Source organism: Xenopus laevis, chromosome 8S (assembly GCF_017654675.1).
Source record: "Xenopus laevis strain J_2021 chromosome 8S, Xenopus_laevis_v10.1, whole genome shotgun sequence".
NCBI lineage: Eukaryota > Metazoa > Chordata > Amphibia > Anura > Pipidae > Xenopus > Xenopus laevis.
The window spans coordinates 30724310-30744370 of NC_054386.1; the positions used below are offsets into that span (position 1 = coordinate 30724310).

Genomic DNA, 20061 nt, shown 5'->3' on the forward strand with positions numbered 1-20061 from the left:
CAGCAGGTTTTGTTGCATCTTCAGCCTTTTCTGATCTAGAACTCCCAAAGATGCCCTAGCCACCATACTCAATCTACTTGCTCATTTCCCTGTGTCCTCTACTCACTGTTGAGTACTCGTTCCTACCAACAAAATCAACTTAATAAATGTATTCACTTACCCCTCCCAATAAATCAACTTACTAGATGGATTTACTCATCTCCCTGCACCCATCAATCATTATTAACCAAAGAATCTATACACTGGATCATCTCCCAGCATCCTATACTCATTGTTAATAACTCATCCCTACCCAATGAATCTTCATTAGATATATACGCTCATCTCTCTGCATCCTTCATTCATCTCTACCAAATAACTCTGCTCAATCGAACTACTCTCTCATCTTGCCTCTTTCAAAACATATTAGTTACTCATCTCTACCAAATGAATTTACTAGCTAGATCTCCCAGCATTCTATAGTCACAGTTGTTTACTCATTCCTACCCAATGAGTCTACTCATTAGATGTATTCACTCATCTCCGTGCATCCTTCATTCATCCCAACCAAATACTCATTCGATCTACTCATCTTGCTTCATCTTTCAATAAATATTTGTTACTCATCTCTACTTAATGAACTTACTAGCTAGATCTCTCTACATTCTATAGTCACAGGTGTACTTGTTTCTAAGTCACTGTTGGTTACTCATCCCTACCCAATTAATTTACCGATTAGTGGAACAAAAGGATATTGGCCGCTCAATTTATGATTAAGGGATTTTCTCCCGAAACGTGTCAGGTGATGTTGGTTTGTGACCTGTTTCAATAAACCACCCTCTTCTTTTTACCATCCTTTTGCACAAATAATTTACTGGTTAGATGCATTCGCTCATCTCCCTGCATTCTCCACTCATAGTTGGCTACTCATCCCAACATAATTAGACTTTTCTTTGGATATACTCAGACATTTCCATGCATCCACCAATCATTGTTGTTTACTCATCTGAACTAGTGTCATGCTGGCCAACAAATTGCTACCTAAATGCACTATCTTCCAACCCAGACCCAGCTGACAATACTAACATCATGGTGGTGAGAGCCCTTGGCCTGCAACCTGCCCAAAAAGTAAATTGGTGCCCATACACCACTTATCACTACATATATTGGATATACTCATCTCCATTTATTTCCCTCTTACTGTTGGTTTCTTATCCCTACACCAAATCCTTCAACTCAATCCCTACCCAATGAATCTACTTATTACATTTACTCCCTCAAGTGTCTAGATCCTTTGTGGCTCACTCATCTCTTTGCATCCTAAAGTCATTGTTAGATACGTATCCCTACCCAGTGTTAGCACTTATCCAATCACAGGTCTTCCCAACTCCCACTGAAGCAAAGACTGCATTTAGTCATAAAATTCTATAGATCCTCTGTGGCTCACTCATCTCTTTGCATCCTAAAGTCATTGTTAGATACTCATCCCTACCCAGTGTTAGCACTTATCCAATCACAGGTCTACCCAACTCCCACTGAAGCAAAGACTGCATTCAGTCATAAAATTCTATAGAACTGTTCAGGACATCGGTTTGTATATCTATGTAAAATAAAGCAGACCTTTGGCTAGGTGAGATATTGAACCCCAACCCCCGACAACAGACTGACAGTTATTGGTTGGTTATTGATTATTTCACAAGACTGTCACTAGGGAGCCACTACTCAAAAGGACCGTCCCTTCAGCCAAAGGAATATTTGTGAAGAAATGTAAAATAGATGGATTTTGGGATTTCAGCTCAGTCAGCAACAATTCTAAGAAGGTCAATTGGATTTTAGTTCGGCCCTGAGGGAAACTGCCTGAAAACATTCTGTAATGCCAGTTTACAAAACAGGAAATGGAACATTTCCATCAAAAATAGATAATAATTGAACAGATGCTTGTAACAGAGCCTATATAAATGTAGTACAGATATAATAGATGTACAACTCCCAGTCAGCCAGTATGAATATTACACAATGCTCCAACAATTGACTAAATAACTAATATAAATTATATAATGTATAGAACAGGAAAGGGTTTATATAAAACTGTCAAGTATAGCAAAATATATTCTGCCTCTGGCTGGGTTTGAACCTGCAACCTCAACCTCTTAGTTCATAGGTTCAAAGCCAGACAGAGCAAGAATACAAAATTGTGTGGATAGCTAGAGGACATGAAGGCTGTTAAGAAGGCAAAACCACACAAACCTATTAAAATAAGAGAAAGAAATAGGGAATAAAACAGAGAATGTTCTTCTTCAAAAAGGATAGTGATAATTCTATGAAATAAAAGAGTTCTTCCCCATAGAGAAGGCGGAAATTTATCACTGGTTGTTAATTAAATGTGGGGCCTTGTCACTTCTCAGATCATATACGTTCCACATGACTTCTTTCCTCCATGATATAATGCCCATTAGTTTCCCACTGACAAATGATGTTACATGGTCTAATGTGGCATAAAATCAGCCTGCCATCCTACCAACAAGGCACATGAATGGGCTTGGGAACAATAGGCATGGGGTCTGCAAGATATGAGGAAATCCCACCTCTAGCTGGAATATGCAACTGTAACGCTATTGTGATCAGCTCATTACCGACCTGCAATAAATATACCTGGCAGGCGACGGGGATGCCCACCGCCTGCTCATTCTTTAATGCCAACTATTCTGCCACTTCCGGGTTGTGTGGTGCTAGGTTGGATTCGAGAAATTTCTCTGCAGCCCCAGAATCAAAAGCCATAACAGAAACAGGTGTATTATTCCAGGACAGAATGACAGGAACACAAATCTTAGAACTAGTGTTAACTAAACTCCTGAGCTTGAACGAAGCTGAGGAGATTCATTCAGGCTGTATTTCTGCTCCCTGTAACACTAGTTCTAGGATTTGTGTTCATGTCACCTGTTTCTGTTATGTCTTTTATTGATTCTGGGGCTGCTGGGAATTTTCCCGAATTCCCCCGAACGTCGCACAACCCGGAAGCGACAGAAGAGCAGGCATTCAAGAGCAAGCCATCGGCGGGTGTCCCCCGCCTGCCAGGTATATTTATAACATGACCTTTCACCATTCACAAAGATAGATTTACTATAAAGAGGGGAGCTTGTGGTGACCTCCCTCCCATATGTATAAATACACGTGTACAGAGATGGAATGTTCTGGGCACACAATAAACTATACCCTCATACTGTATTGTCTAAGGGAATCTCCGCCCATATGTACTGTATAAATACAAATATACAGTGAAGAAATGTTCTGGACACACAATAAGCTATACCCTCATACTATAAGTTTTCCCATTATAAAAGAAAAATATTCTACTTAGGACCTTTACATAAAATTATACCATATAACAACAGCCAAGAAACCAATATGATCAGATCCAAATATTGTGCTGTCTCGCCACACTCCACATTAATATCCGCTGCTCACAATGAGTCCTCCTTTCATTTGATGCTATCAGTCTCTGTATAAATATAATCAGTGTCAGATCAAGGAATTTTATTTTTTAATCAATTTTATTACTTTATGTTTTTTCTGGTCACAATGAAGCATGGGGCCCAGTAAAGTGAAATGACCATACACTTGAAAAAGAGCTACCTAGCTCGAAACATGTCGTGTGACGGTGAATAAAGGCACCTTGCAGCTATAAGCGCTTTTGGTATTCTTTCCCCACCTCGTTTGCTTTAAAGTGAAATGACACCACTGTCTTTATAGATTTTAGTTATGTCCAGAAGCTCAGCTGCTTATCCTTGTTCCAGGCTAATTTGTGAATGAATTTGTAAGTGTATTTGCAGGTCATCCTGGGTCCCCTAGTGGTTGTAGGGTCAGCGGATGGACCCTGGATGGAGATATTTCTAAGGAGCCTTTTATGCGGGTTGGAGAAAATCATTGGTCACCCATGTTCTGGTCAAAATTGGGCTGTCAGACAAACATGTAGGGAAGGTCCCAAGCACAGGCCAACAAGCTGCTGACTCCTGAAAGTCCCAAATGCGCCCACCTCTACAACACATCTCCCAGATGTCTTACTCGTCCCATAATTGTTCTGATCTAGAGTCCCCAATTGAAAAGCCAAAAAATAATTGGAAAGATTATGGGTGTGGCTGGGCATGAAATGGGATAAATTGGCCCAATTTTCAAAAAGTGTTCTAGTTTTTCCCTGGCCTACCCTGGTTTATGGATTGGAGCAAAGCATTTGGCATTGTGTGATATCTTTGACCAAATGTGATCTTTCAGTCTTGCAGCTCCATCTGCTGGTGATAACACTCATGGCAGCTTCTTCCCAATTTCCAAGCATTTCAACAAGGTATTATTACTACTAATAATAAGGGGTCATTTTAAAGGGCTAGCATTCATTAAAGGCATTTAACGCCCCTTGCACGTCGGTATAGTTGGGCTTGCCCATAAACATAGTTTTATGTCCACTTATTGGGCCAGAACAATATAACGGTTGAACAGCACTACATTTTGTCATTGTGTAAACTGTGATGTCATCAACACAAGCAGCCCATTATATGATATCACCCATGAACTAGCAAGTAGACTTTTAGTTGTTAATTTCTGCTGCTGCTGTCACACTTGCCATCTTTTAGTTGTCTAAAACTACCTCTCCCTACAGGTGGCTAAGGATCCTGGGAATTGTAGTCCATGGTGGTATTTAAGTAGTAAAAGACAGGACATCCAACATCTAATGACTTCTTTCCACAAAAAATGAAAAGCAGCTTATTTCTAAATAGTTTAATGACTAAAAAACATAGAACATTCATTTCCTGGAGAACTTTAATCCTCTTGCATAATCCAATGTGTGTTTATATAATGGGGGGCAGAGCGGAGGGTCGTGCGGCCATACCCCCACGGCACAGTCTTTCAGATAAGATTTTAGAATAACAAGGCTTAATGCTCTCTGTTCTTACATATCATGGAAACAATCTGTGCACCTAATCTCCCGTCATTGCTTTAATCTAAACAGCATGGAGACCAAAAGGCTACACTCCAAGTCCTGGTGTCATGGGAGTTTCTTGTGTTACACAGGCTAGTGTCAAATGTTGGTAATAAAAAAGGTGGAGCTTATCAAAAGGTTAGTGAGATTCTGTTCAGATGTGGGCTAGCCTTGATGGGGCAAGAGCTTAATCAAAAATGTAGGCAGAGACATTGTCATATCATCCACATATGTCAGTATTTGGGCGGGACATTCATGATTTGTGGACCTTCCAAAAGGGTGGGGCTTATCTGAACACGGGTGGGTGATTTAGTGGTATGTTTAAATATTACTGAGCATGGTAAGGGTGGTTTTGGTGTGGCCTAAGTGGCCAATAATAAATGTTGGGAGGTATGGAACCACCAAAAGTTCCTTAAAGGTGTCAAGAGTTGAGTCCCACCATGAATGTTTTTTTATATTGCTCTTGGGGGCAGCAGGATGTTTTATGGGTCTGGGAAACATTAATCTCATTGCATAAGTATAATGAAGGACTAAGATTATACCCAGGCATAGAATCCACTCATGCACAGATATGACTTTGTCCTGCTTAAACATCACCCATATTTTGGAAGCCTTTACTCTTCAAATGCCCACTAATTGGGACTATCACGTGTGTATAGACTTGTGACTTTTTTCCAGGATCTATCAGTTAATCACAAGATAAGCCAAAATGAGACAACTAATGCACAAGGTCTTAGTTTGACCTTACAAGGGATCACTGGATTTGTAGCCTTTACATAATGGTATATTGGAAACCACAATACAATGACAGCAGAAGGCAGTGAGTATCATGACATTTGTATACTCTGAACACATTAGACAACGACATGGCAGCAGAGACGTTTGTTTGATGCAATTTAGCAGCAAGAACTGGCTGCCTTTTCAGTTGCTACTGTGTGAATATTGGGATCTTATAGTGCAAAGGTCGTTATGGTGGAGGTGATGGTGGATTGGTGTGTGGCATGGCCTGAGCAAAGCCAATGTAGTCTGCACTGTGCCTTTGCTTACTCAACCCCATTTCTTCCTTGATCTCCATGCCCTCTCTTCCTCCTTCCACTCTTTTCCCCATTTCTATACTCCATCCGCCTCCACTCAATTTCTGTTTCTGATCTCTATGCCTTCTCTTCCTCCAACCCCCTTTTTTCACTTCATCCCTTCACCATGCTCTTTGCCCCATACTGCATCCCTCTTTACAGTATGTCCCCTTTTCCTTCTTCCTGTCCCCTTTTCCACCTTCAGCCTCTTTTTCACTCTCTAACCAATCTATACTTCTGCCCCCTACCTATTTCTGTTTCTGATTTACATGTCCTCTCTTCCTCCTACTCCCTCTTTCCTCCGTGAAATTCTTTCAGTATGCTCTTTGGCCCATCTCCATAATCTTCATCTTCTCCTTCCAATCTTGATGTCCTTTTCTCCTCACCCCCATTCTTTTCCTGATATCCATACCTTCTCTTCTTCCTCCCTACTCAATCCCTACTTTCTATACTCTTTCCACCTTCTTCCCATTACTTTCCTGATCTCTGTGCCTGTATCTGTACTTCCACACTATTGTTTCCCCCATCTCCATACTCTCTACACCTCCTCTTTCTACTGTCTCTGTGCTTTATGCTCGTCACCCTGATGAATATATAATGGAGCCCAGGAAATAAAAACTTTATGGGGCCCCATTATTTATACAATGTAGACTGTCTTATCTTATGGCCCTTCAGTTGAACTTTGAGCACCCCCTGAAAGTCTTTGAATGTCAGTGGGTGCTGAGGTTTTGTAGATCAACACCAGCTGAAGGCCTGCACCATTTTGCTTTACTGTCTCCATAGTGCCATAATAATGACACTCACCCTTGCTATCTACAACTGCTGCTACTCCACAAGATACAATTCCTTTAAGAGCCTCGGCAATCAATCCTATTTGGGCCACTCTTACACACCCATATAAAAAGCTTTCCATGGACTATAAATTATGTAGGTTACCACTCTTGCAAGGAAGACTCTCTGACTCCATATGACAACTCACAACACATGTTATATGATATAGGAATTTCACAGTTCTGCCTCCCCGCCATGTGTTTTTCCATAAACAAGGGTACAGTTTCCATTAACTGTCACACAAAGGGAAATCATGAGCTGTGTGCAATCTGTTATTTACCCCAGAGAACTTGGGAGCATTGCTAAGCACATGGCTCCTGAAACCATAGGGAATGTCGCCGACGTAATGCTGCCAGCCATTGCCGGGTCAGTGAAATACGGGCAGAAGCAACTTTGTTTCCCAGTGTATGGGAAATAAATCAGGTTGTTCCTTCTTAGTGGAAAAAGGTCCATAAAACTCTGTGCAGATTTATTCCAACATGTCGGCGAGCCAAGTCTCATACAGACAATACGGTGTCAGCAAACCCATCTGGCAATGGCACAATGGAAACTATTTTAAATGTATCCAAACACTTCTATGTTCCCAGTCCTGGGCAGCAGAACACTGGCCGGCCCTCAATCGTATGAGAGAAACCACTTACAGTGTAAAAATTCACTGCAAGCTTTCTTTAAAGGGGAAATTAGGATTAATTTATAGTTGGTGTCAACAGTAATATGGTGAGACAACTTGCAGTTGTTTTTTTTATCACATTGTCTGCCATTTTTAGACCACTATCTGGTAAGTGGACCCTAGCAACCAGGTAACATTTAAGAAATATCCTTTGCTCATAGCATTGCTTAAGTCAGAGCTTATGACACTAAATCAATGTAGCAGAAGCCAGTTGGAAGAGAAATGATTTGTTACATTGTTTCATAGAGTCAGAACCAGAGAACAAAAATGGTCGGACTGGACGGACAGTAATTACAAATAGCAATGACAGTTACACAAAAATATAAACCCAGTGTGAATTAGGAATGAAGAGATATCGGGACATTGCTTAGAATTATATATATTTTTTTTAGCTTTTCAGTTGTCATGCCTCTGTTTCATTCTGTTTGCTCTCTAGGTTTGTTACCAACGTGTTTTTCTACTTAGCATACATTTTGGAAGTGACTGCACAGTCTCTAGGTTATTTATGTGCAGGGCTACTCTAAAAATAAAACCACAAAAACATGTGTTAAGCAGCTCCAAATAAGCCTTTATATTTTACAAATGTTATGCTTAGGGCAAGCTGGGCCCATGGCCAGAAATCCTTGTATTAAAGTAACAATCTGGGATGGGGAGTGGGCCATGGACATACTGAGGGTTTAAAGGGAAAATTAACATTTTGTTTGCATTAGCTTTATCCATTAACTAAAACAAAGGCCATACTGCTTCCCTTAGAGAGTACAATATGAGGGTATAGTTTATTGTGTGCCCAGAGTATTCCTTCTCTGTATATTTGTATTTATACATATGGGAGGGAGCTGCCATATTGCTTAAAATACACAGTATACAGGTTTTGCCAGGTTTCATTCTAATTGACATTATTCTGTGCTTTGGCTTCGGTGTGACCTTGACCATTAACATCCAGCCTAATTGGACATTGTTCCTCTGGATCTCTCCTGACAGAGCGCTGGTCCCATTGTGACAGACCATAATAGTGCAGGGAGCACTTATAAGAGCCCGTGTCGGAGGGGAGGAAATGAAAGCGCTTGTCAGAAGGAGCCCATTGTTCAAAGGCAAGCGGCAGCGGGAGGCAGGTGGAAGCACTGGCTGTACCCAATAAAACAATGAAATAAAACACAGGCGCCTTTGCAATATGACATGTATCACAAGATGTAAGCTACTTTGTCAGATTCAGGAGCAGCAGCACCTTCCTTTCCTTAATAACATTCAGCACAAAGGAACCTTCTTATACCCCAAACCCTTTCATCCCCAATGAAATGCCTCTCAGACACCAGGACCTCTCAGGGCCTTAGCCAAGAACCATATACAATGACAGTGTAAAGTATATTGTATAATAAGTCATAAGCATATACATGGGCACAGAGGGCATTTTAATTTCTGGTGTGGCCAAGGGCCAAACAAACTGCTGGATAACATAAAATGTGCCTGTTGTCATCTTGCCCTACTGTCGCTATCCTGCCCTGCCCCATTGTCTCCATCTTGTCCTACTGTCCAAATCTTGTCTTACTGTCTCCATCCTCTCCTTCTCTCACCATCTTGCCCTAATATCTCCATCTACAGTGCCCTACTGCCCTATCCTGTCCTTTTGTTCCCTTCTTGCCTTACTGTCTCCATCTTATTCTACTGTCTTTCTCTTGCCCTACTGCCCCCATCTTGTTCTACTGTCTCCATTTTGTCCTACTGTCTCTATCAATTCCTACTGTCCTCATCTTGCCCTACTGTCTTCATCTTGCCCTACTGGTGTAATCTTACCCTACTGTCTCCATCTTGCCATACTGTCTCCATCATCTCCCACTGTCCCCATCTTACCCTACTATCTACATTTCTCCTACTGTCTCCACCTTGCCATGCTATGTCCATTTCTCCTACTGTCTCCATCTTGCCATACAATCTCCATTTCTCCTACTGTCTCCATCTTTCCTTACTATCTCCATTTCTCCTACTGTCTCCATCTTGCCCTACTGTCTCCATTTCCCCTCCTGTCCCATCTTGTTATGAGTTATTACACCAACTGCAATAACTTGTGTTGGCAACAACTGATTTTAGTTTTTCCATTTTTTTTAAACTACAGTAAGCTTCTGGTTTAATTAGTTTCTGGGCAATAAAACAGAAATTGCTGACCAGATACTGCTTGCCAATTCCACATTCACAAACATTGTGCCTCTTGTTTGTTTGGTTTGGGGCAGTACACGGAGAAACTGGTGCGTGTTAAGGTGTTTTATTTGCACAATATGCTGTAGGCAATCTGGTCTTGTCAATTCTCATGACTTCATTCTGAATAACAATTTCTTTTCATATGGAAAGAGTAAGTGATTTGGCGCTATAGTGACAGGTACATGATGGAAATCTTTCCCATTTCTTAAAGAAGTAAATAGGATGGGTATCTAGCAGAACTAAATCAAATAAAAGAGTTGGGAGATATACTTCCCCATGGTTCTTAAAGATCTGTTTTTCCAACTAGCTGCTACATGTCACCTCTACATTCCACCCATAAAGTGCTCAGCCAAAATATAGTACTTACAAGTACAATGTTCTACTAGAAGTATTGATTCTATACACACTTTTAACTGAGTTTTTATTGATATTCCAATACCACCCGGAACATGGGAGAGATCAATGTAGGGATTTGTTAATGGGAAAATTCATTAGAAGCAATTTTGGAACCACCAATACAGTTAATGAAATTTCCTTCCATGATCTTTAGAGATAATTACTATCACATTACTCCACTGGCCTGGCTTAGTTAAGCAGCAGCTAATCTTCCAGGGGTGACTAATGTATGTCTTACAATTATGATAATCACGAGAACATGTCAGGTGCTTATAAATATAAAGGTCACAGGAACTGCTAATGAACATGAGGCTTTTCAAGAATAGTGTAGCTCTTTGGGAATTTAAGGAACCAGCAGGACACACATCAAAAAGAGGTCTCGTTAAGAGACCACAACATGCTCTTTTATGAACTCTAAAGACCAAATAGCACAAAGCCAAGAAGCAATAGTGATATCTCAGGAACTCTGAAGATGCCAAAAATTATGGTGGAAAAGTAAAATAAACCCTTAGGACCAAGGATAACAAAGTCTACAATGAAAGTGATAATTCCTTACTCTAAAGAGATCCCAAAACAAGGCTTAGAAAGCTAAAAAGCAAGGTGTTCAAATACTTAGTGCATCTAGATCACAACCTTGCAGAGCCTACAAAGAAAGCAAGATCTCCACAAAGAAGGTATTTCATTTACCATACAATGAATTGATGCAGGATGCACCCTCAAAAGCAAGGCAGTTGAGTATTGTAATAAAGGGGTGCCTTGTTTAAATCAAGGTGAGCAACAATCATTTGATAAACATGCAAGCAATGGTGTGTGGCTCTGTCCTTGAAACGAAAAAAGTTATAAGTCCAAAATGAAAAGAAAAAGAGAATCATAATTTGTTAAATGGCCCCTCAACAGAACAACACCCCGTCCAAGGGTTGCAAATCACATTTTTCAATATGCAGGATTCAAAGTGGGGTATGGCCCATTTACTAGTAAAGCAGTCTTGATAAGATAAGTTAAAAAGACTTTATTAGGACATACATAAGCCATAAACTTATCAAGACTTGAGCTACTGCTTTACTAGTAAATGGGCCTCACCCCACTTTGAATCCAACAATCATTTGATGTTGTCTAGTGCTGTGCATGCTTACTGTACTTACTTTACTAAAGATACTATAATGATACAAATTATTGACCCTTAAAGAACAACTACCAAGCAGATTAAAAAGGCTATATGGGACTTATGTGAAGCAATGAGTCTCCTCCAACATAAATATTGGGGCAGGGATGTCTTGTTGACATCAAAGTGTGCAAACATAGTTCAATGTCTACGGTAGTGTGAGCTGTACCTGCTTTTTAAGACACTTTAATGATTTGAATTGATACAAAAGACTATGTAAGACACTATGTAAGACACTTGTGCTCAAGCAATGAGAGTTCCATCTTTTCCAAGATTAATATTGGGGAGGGTATGTCTTGCTGACATCAAATTGAGCAACCATAGTTCAGTGTTTACTCTAGGGTGAGCTTTACCTACCTTCCAAAGACACTAAAATGGCTAAAATTGATACAAAAGACTATGTAGGACACTTTTGCACAAGAAATGAGAGTTCCATCTCTTCCAAGATAGATACTGGGGAGCTGATGTCTTGTTGACATCAAATTGAGCAACCATAGTTCCCTGTTTACTCTAGGGTGAGCTTTACCTACCTTCCTAAGGCATTAAAATGGCTAAAAATGATACAAAAGATTATGTAGGACACTTGTGCCCGAGCAATGAGAGTTCCATCTCTTCCAAGATAAATACTGGGGAGGGAATGTCTTGTTCACATCCAAGTAAGCAAACATAGTTCAGTGTCTACTCTAGTGTGAGCTTCTTAAGACAATAAAATGGCTAAAGTTGATACAAAAGACTATGTAGGACACTTTTGCCCAAGCAATACAACGCCTTCAAATCAACAAATCTTAAAAGTAAGAAGCCTATGCTACCATACGATAGAGGACAAACTTGGACTAACAATGACATTTTAGAGTAAAGAACAGGACCATAAAGTATCAAGAGCACATTACCCATCAACAAAATATGGTTCCCCTTCTAAAGGGGCATAATAACAAATGTAGATACCTGGTTGTGAAAGCATTATATGTACACAACAAGGATATTCATCAAGATCACCTGTTTTCAAGGCACCATCTGGGTATGAATACTGCCAATTTTCATCAGTGCAATTGATGGATTTTCCGAATGAGATGTTCAGCAATAGTTAATCAGTTGGCTTTGTTCCTGTCCCAAAGATAAACATGCTACTTACATTGATGGAGTGACAGGTACATGAACCTATATAGCTACCAGATTGGATAAAGAACACACATATAAAGAGAGATAAAGAATAGTTAAAGTAGATAGAGAGATAGATGATAGATTATAGATATATAAATAGACAGATAGATACTGAGTGGATGGATAGAGAGATAGATGATGGATAGATGATAGATAGATGACAAAAACAGGGTCTCTGAAATAGTCAGAATATCAACATTCATCCTGAATCCCACTGCTCATATCTGCCTGCTGATTGGCTGCACTTCCTAAGCCACCACTTCCATCTTTGCAACAGATTAATGTTAATTGGTCCCGTCAGTTCCTAATACAGTTATGTCACACTGCGGAGACACAGCAACACAGACCAACAGCAGACAAACCATCAATTATTGTCAGTCAGATTCAAATATATAGAGAAGGAATGTTCTGGGCACACAATAAGCTATACCCTCATACTGTACTGTCTAAGGGAATCAATATGGCACCTTCCTCCTCCCATATGTATAAATACAAATATACAGAGAAGGAATGTTCTGGGCACACAATAAGCTATGCCCTCATACTGTACTGTCTAAGGGAATCAATATGGCACCTTCCTCCTCCCATATGTATAAATATAAATATACAGAGAAGGAATGTTCTGGGCACACCATAAGCAGAAAATATTTCCCAAGTCACCCATGGCAGACAATTCACCAACATGGGTTAATCCCGCCTATCAGGTCACTGGACAGGAAAGAGTTAACGATCGGTATAAATACCTTGCTCCTCCCAGCAATCCTCGTCTTTTTTCCTGTCCAGGTCACGACAGGCTGCTACAGACTGCTACAGGCTGCTACAGATGGCTAAAAGGCTGCTAAGCTTACCATACCAGAGTGGGTCTCTCTCTCTCTCTCTCTCTCCCCTCTGATGCCTCCAAGTGCACCCTATACGGGTTGTGGTGAGAAGAACCCGTTGGGCAGGGTTGTGTGCTGGAGCTGCTGTAAGAATTCCCTCCTAAAGGTAGAGAGGAGGATGAAGCAGTCCAGAGGATCAGCCGTTTCAGATGGATTCGAGGCTGGGTAAAGTGTTTTGTTCCATGGAAGAGCACACGCGCCAATACTGACGCGGACGCGCGTCGAGTACGGACGCGGAAGCGCGTGTAAGACGCGCGCCTGAGTTGACGCGAACGGAGTGACGCGTGCCGGAAGTGACGCACGCGGAAGACGCGCGCTCAAAGAAGACGCGCGCCCGGAAATGGACGCGCGCGACCGGAAGTGACGCGCGACCGGACTGCCGCGCGGGAAAACGGCGTCAGGAAGTGACGCGATAAGAAGACGCTGGCAGTGTGTGCAAGGCTGGCGTTTTGGCTGGATGTGATAGTACACTTCGCCGGAAGTTGGAGAGCGTTGGTTCACTCGGCTACAGACTGTGAGTGCCTTTCCAGTGGAATCTTGCTTTTTGTAATTGAATTATGCTTATGGAATAATGTGTTACAGGTTACTATGGATCAGCCTGGCTCTGGAAAAGGATCTCAGCCCAAAGGTCCTAGGTAAGCTGGCTGTGGATATATGGTTGTAATGAGAGAGAACGATAATTAGTGGCTGATGGTTGTCTTTTCCATTTTCAGCCTACATATGTCAACTGAATTGCAGAAAGGGGAGCCTACTCTCTCAAAGAAAGCGGCTTCAGCTACGGACCCAGTAGCGTCTGCAGACCCTCAGCCTTCAGGAGCCCCACAATTGGATGCTCTGGTCTCCATCATCAAGCAAGCTGTAGTACAAGGCATGCAAGAGGCTACTGCTTCTACCTCTGGGGTACAGAGGAAAGCTAAGAGGGTCAGAGATTTGCCATATGAGTCTCTATCGGATGTGTCAGATGAAGAATTGTATTCTCCAGGGGACGCACATTCAGAACTCTCAGAGGAGGGAGAAGTGTTTTCTGAGGAAGAGATTGCATTTGATCCTACAGCGATAGAGAATCTGGTAAAGGCAGTAAGGAAGACGCTATGTCTTTCGGAAGAGCTACCTAAGTCTAGTTCAGCAGATAAATTCTTCCCATCGGTCAGGAAAAGACAGGTGACTTTCCCGGTGCATGATTCAATTAAGGAAATCATCAGCTCTGAATGGAAGAGAACAGAGAAAAAGTTTGTTATCCAGGGGAAGTTTGCAAAAAAGTATCCGGTGGAGGAGTCTTTCTCTAAATTGTGGGACAATCCGCCTAAAGTCGACGCTGCGGTGGTAAGGTTGGCAAGAAAGACGACGCTGCCAGTGGATGATGCAGCAGCTTTCCGTGATCCAATGGAGAAACGGATCGAAACCAACCTCAAGAAGACGTTTATAGCGGCAGGAGCAACTTGTAGACCGGCAGTAGCTATGACCTCCACATCAAGAGCTATGAAGGTGTGGTTGAATAACCTGGAAGATGCCATTTCTTCTAATGTCAAAAGGTCTGGGTTACGTGAAATGTTGTCTGAATTGAAACTAGCGGTGGATTTCATGACAGATACCTCTCTAGATCTGGTACATCTAGCTTCAAGAACTATGGCACTTTCGGTGTCCTCAAGAAGGGCTTTGTGGTTGAAGCCATGGCTGGCGGATTCAGCCTCTAAGGGGAATTTATGTCAGTTGCCGTTTGAGGGAGAGATGCTCTTCGGTGAGAAACTCGATTCCATCATTAAGAAAGCTTCCGGGGGCAAGAGTGTATTTTTGCCGCAGGAGAAGAGATTCAGGCGTCAAGGGGGGAGGCCTAGTTCCCCCATTAACAGGTCCTTTCGGGGTTCAAGACAGCCTAGATATGGAAGGACTGCCGGAAGACAGACGAATTGGAAGCCCACAAGGGGGGAAAGTAGGCCTCCCAATAGGAGAAGTTCTACTTTCAGCTCAAGCCATACGGAGAAGAAGCAATGAGATCAGGCCGGCTCAGACCAGCAGAGTGGGGGCACGTCTAACATCCGTTTATGCTGTCTGGGCCTCAAAAATCAGAGACCAATGGGTCCTGAGGGTGATTCAGGAAGGATATCAGTTGAAGTTCCACAGGGTGCCGTCTCGCAATGTGTTCAAGATGTCTTCAGTCCCGCAGGTACCAGGTTCGGACCAAGTGTTACAGGAGTATGTAGATCAACTCCTGAACTCGGGGGCAGTGGAATGGGTTCCGAAGTCCCAACAGGGCTTAGGTTTCTATTCGAAGCTCTTTCTAGTCCGGAAAGGCCTCGGGGGCATTCAGACCGGTACTGGATTTACGCCCTCTGAATCAGTTTGTCAACTGCAGGCGCTTCAAAATGGAATCACTGACGTCCATCCTACAAGCAGTTCCTCCACAATCATGGCTAATAAATCTGGACTTGAAGGACGCATATTTCCATGTACCAGTGCACAAGACACACCGGAAGTATCTTCGATTTGCTTTCAGAGGTCAACATGTCCAGTTTACCTGTCTTCCCTTTGGCCTCTCAACGTCCCCAAGAACGTTTACGAAAGTTTTTTGGTTGATCGATAATGGTCCCTCCCTTCTTTAAGCTTGGGGAAATCCCATGTTGGTGAATTGTCTGCCATGGGTGACTTGGGAAATATAGAAATTTTTTCATACTCACCGTAATTTCTATTTCCAAGTCACTTCCATGGCAGCATTCACCAACTTCCCTCCCTTCTTCTGGAGCTTGTTACTAGACGAGGATTGCTGGGAGGAGCAAGGTATTTATACCGATCGTTAACTCTTTCCTGTCCAGTGACCTGATAGGCGGGATTAACCCATGTTGGTGAATGCTGCCATGGAAGTGATTTGGAAATAGAAATTACGGTGAGTATGAAAAAATTTCTATATTTCCATAAATGATCAGACCTGCCTCAGCTTTCCATGTACCATGGGCAGTTATTTGATAGTATTTGCTGTTCATAGTAAACAAGGATAAAAGTATGCAACTGTGGAGCAAACAATCTAATCAGCTAATTTCTCCAGTCTACCCCTGCCCAAGGTTATTCACACTCCTTTAGTTAGTGCATGATGTGTATTTTCCATTCTGTAGAATAGGTCAGCAGAGGAATACTCATGATTGGAGATTGATCAGACACTATATAGTATAGAATGGCCTTCAGGGGCGACTTCATCTCTTTGGGTGTAAGGAACTAGTAGGGATTTGATACTAGGAGTGAATATTGCATAGTGATTTAGAAAATTATGTAGGGCTGATCCATAGGGCACCAGAGAGAAATCCCTGACTGATACAGATTCCCACAGTCTGTAAACAGTCCCGCTGCCACTTGCTACAACCAATGGCTCCTGCTGTTAGTCTGGGTCTCAGAGCATGTGCAAGTAGCTTGAAGCAGGAAACAAATGAAGGGAGGTCAACAAATGAACCGATTTATGACAGAGAATTTTATGAACCTCAAAGCTCCATTAATAACCAGCCGCTTCTCGTAGCTGGCCGACCAACTGCATCCAATCCTAACTGTTTATTGTACTGAGAATAAACACGTCTCCTAATTGCACAACCCTAAGATATACGATATTCTGACTCAGGCTTCCAGAGCTTACAAAACAGGCCCATCTGCTCTCCGTCAGGAGCTTTAAAAGAGAGATATGGTCCACCATTAACCGCCTGACCATCAGTGCCTTAGACGGAGGGCAAAGTGACTTTGGATGAAGTTTGCAGCCCTGTATTTACATGGGGCAGGATGGGGGGTAGCACATGGGCATCTCCTTGGACAAACCCTGGTTTGCAAACTACTTGCCTATCCTATGGCAGGGGTCCAGTGCAGAGCTCCATTGTGCCTCAGTTCTACGCTATGCCCCTAGTGCAAGTGCTTTGTAACTGATAATAAGCCCTAATTCATCTCTTGCCTTTTCTATCCAGTTTATATCCCACGGCTGATATGGTTTATGGTTCCCTGGCCTGGAACTAGGGGTAAGTGTCAGATGCACCTGTCCAGGGTGAATTTATTTGGAGAAAAGAGAGGGAGTATTTGCATTACTGCATTAGCTATAGTACTAACTCATCCGCATGGGAGGTTAGGATCCTGGGGAAGGGGAAACACATCTTGCCACCCTTGTCTTAGGTATCAAAGATGCTTATTCCCCGACTCTTTGCCTTTGAGTGTACAAGACAGGGATATTCTTTAATAGCTCCTACATTAGAGGATTTGAGCACTTTCTTTCATCAATTGTCCTCTGAAGAGTCCTTTCATGTATGGCACCTATACATCATTCATTAGGCAGGGGTGCCTTGAGCCGGCACCTACCTACCAGCCCGAGGAAAGGAAAAAAAATACATTAATTAACCAACCAATAACTGTCAAAGCCCAAGCTCCCACCAGAACCAGGAGGGATTATGTTATTAGACTGACACATTGATATTGATATTTGCACTCTGCACGCTCAAAGGGAATCCTCATGTGTGACCAGTTGTGCCCTGATTGATTGTGTTAAAGGGCACTCCCATTCCCCTGGTTATGAACTGCAAGCTCCCGTGAAACAGGATATGCATCTCCACACCGAATTCTGTTGTGCCATGCACAATGCAGCAACTTTCAGCTTTGGCATATTTGTACCACCCCAGTGGTTGGCACAGACCTTCCATACATAGATGTTGCCAATAATAATCCACTCGGGTCTTCACTGTCCTTTATTATGGGGATTAAAGTGCAATTGGATCTATAATATATTCCAGCGGTGGGTCATGATGCCGGAATAAGTGCATGCCAGTGCCACTGGCTGGGAAACTTTCAGCCTGTGTGGGTGTTTGATTTCTATTTCTCTCAACAATGATCCTTCTGCTTCCAATATAACCCTCTTTCATGAGCTGTCACAGCTCCCTGGCTCACCTCCCTTATAAATGATTTACCCAGGGCTCTGGCAGGGCAAGTAACCCCTTCACTGCACAGCCTGACTGCAGTCTGTATCCAAGAGAGGAGTGAGAGCTTCCCAGCTGTAGAATGCTGCAGTGTGTTGGAAAGCAATTCAGGGGAGCGAGATGGGTTGAGTCTACCCCCAGCCAGCAGGAAGTCACCCTGGATTATATGCTCTTTGGTGTGAAGAACATATAATAATGTGTATATGTCCCTGCAGCTGCATAGATGTCCACTAATGACATTAGGGTGATAACAATCCTTTTTAAACTTAATAATAAGGTCTCAGAAATGGCTCATTATCACCCAAATGACATGATTTAGTGGACGTCTGTGGTGTTGTAGTTGAACAAGCACCCAGAAGGCTAAAGACAATGCAGCCCTCATTATAACATATAGTGACCGGCCATGGAAAAATCAGTGCAGTCTGCAGGATGGCTCTGGAGGAAATGCTAAGAAGCCTGGTTTCAAAGGGATGAACCCCTTGTTCTTCATGATAAACTGACCAGATAGCTCAGGGCACAAAATAAATTATAAAGGCGTTGCATATGGATTGCATGCACCGGGCAATATTAGCCTGTTTTTGGCACCTACAGCCACAGGTATTTTCCGGTCAGTTTATTATAGAAGGCAATAAGCTGAAAAACCGCAGGTACCAGTGTGGCATGGGTTAAACCCCATCTCCAGTTCCACAACATAACCCAGGTGGGAAATATCAATATTGGTGGGCTCGCCTATATGGGGCAATAGGTAGGCACCATGCAGTAACTTACCTCTGGATCTCAAAGCTGCAGCCTTTCCTAAGTAGAGCTGCCCTCTTCCGCATGATACCACTGCTGGATTTGTCTTTGCCCATGTAGGGATTCACTTCGCAGTCCATGGTAAATGAAGGGGAAGACCCCTTGGTGAGATTAGAGACCCTCAGGGAGAAGATGGGGGGGAGGATAGGTCCTGGTTCTGGAGTTGCTGTTTAGCTGCAAGAACAGACTGGCAATAACATCCTCTGATCCCTGAGCGTGGCTCACTTGTGCCTGTACTGGAGAGGGAGGTGCTGCTGCTGCTGCCTCCTATTCACTCACTCGCCCTCCTGCACCAGGAGATGAACTGCTCTGCACCTCAGCCTGGGCTGCTGCCTCTCACGGGGTTAACAGCATTAACCCTTCCTTCTACCAATATGTGCATTATACTTCCCCTTTAAACAGGATCACGGTTTGTAGGGTTACATAAGTAGATGAGGTTAAATAATGACCCTACGTGAAGCTGTCTCAAATTTGCCTAAATCAGCGCTGGTGGGTGCATCTTGGTACAGCAGATCCAAATTACAGAAAGATCCCTTATCTGGAAAGCCCCAGGTCCCAAGTGTTCTGGATAATGAGTCCCATACCTGTGCAGATATAAAATTGGATTGGATAAATAAAAAGATTTGTTTAATAAACAAAGAGATTGTGATGTTCCCCTTTAAGGAATGAGCAACCCATACGGACTTGTTTCTTAACCTTGGGTCCCCAGATGTTGCTGGACTACAATTCCCAGAATGCTTGAGCCCTTGATAATATGATGATAAGAGTGCTGGTGTTGTAGTTGAAAAACACCATGCCATAAGATGATATGCAGCGTGAGAATGTCTATAGATGAATACATGTTACTGCTATGGGGTGGTTAGTTCTATACAGGGCTGTAAATGTTCTTTCTGTCCCACAGAGCTTACAGTCCGATGTGCTATGGATGTAGGAAGCTAAAGTGCTTTTCCATTGGGTGCTGTTTCTAGTGTGGCAGAAATGTGCTATGGCACAATCAGGTGTTTGAGGCCATGGTTGACG

At 42.5% G+C, this 20061-nt stretch overlaps 2 protein-coding genes across 4 annotated transcripts in view; one reads left to right on the forward strand and one right to left on the reverse strand.

The window, feature by feature from the left end:
* Positions 1 to 19264, reverse strand: part of garnl3.S (GTPase activating Rap/RanGAP domain-like 3 S homeolog) — a 107136-nt gene extending 87872 nt beyond the window's left edge. For both annotated transcript variants that reach the window (XM_018232598.2, XM_018232597.2), the window contains exon 1: positions 19015 to 19264. In XM_018232598.2, the coding sequence (XP_018088087.1) occupies positions 19015 to 19121 (107 nt within the window). In that variant the 5' untranslated portion in view covers positions 19122 to 19264. The remainder of the gene's footprint in view (positions 1 to 19014) is intronic.
* Positions 13767 to 15367, forward strand: LOC108716947 (lamina-associated polypeptide 2-like). Of its 2 annotated transcripts, XM_041575359.1 has the most exons (3): positions 13767 to 13829; positions 13898 to 13950; positions 14029 to 15367. In XM_041575359.1, the coding sequence occupies exons 2-3, from the start codon at positions 13904 to 13906 to the stop codon at positions 15305 to 15307; spliced, it is 1326 nt and encodes a 441-aa protein (XP_041431293.1). In that variant the 5' UTR covers positions 13767 to 13829; positions 13898 to 13903; the 3' UTR covers positions 15308 to 15367. The 2 variants fall into 2 exon arrangements, with proteins under 2 accessions (XP_041431293.1, XP_018119054.2); XM_018263565.2 differs by lacking the exon at positions 13767 to 13829 and having other exon boundaries at positions 13880 to 13950.
* Positions 19265 to 20061: the final 797 nt, after the last annotated feature.

What these genes read in the sequence shown, in the direction of transcription:
- LOC108716947 (XM_041575359.1), top strand. Translation starts at nt 13,904, where the DNA reads ATGGATCAGCCTGGCTCTGGAAAAGGATCTCAGCCCAAAGGTCCTAG. An exon ending in TCTCAGCCCAAAGGTCCTAG is followed by an intron (nt 13,951 to 14,028) that starts GTAAGCTGGCTG and finishes TTCCATTTTCAG; the next exon opens with CCTACATATGTCAACTGAAT.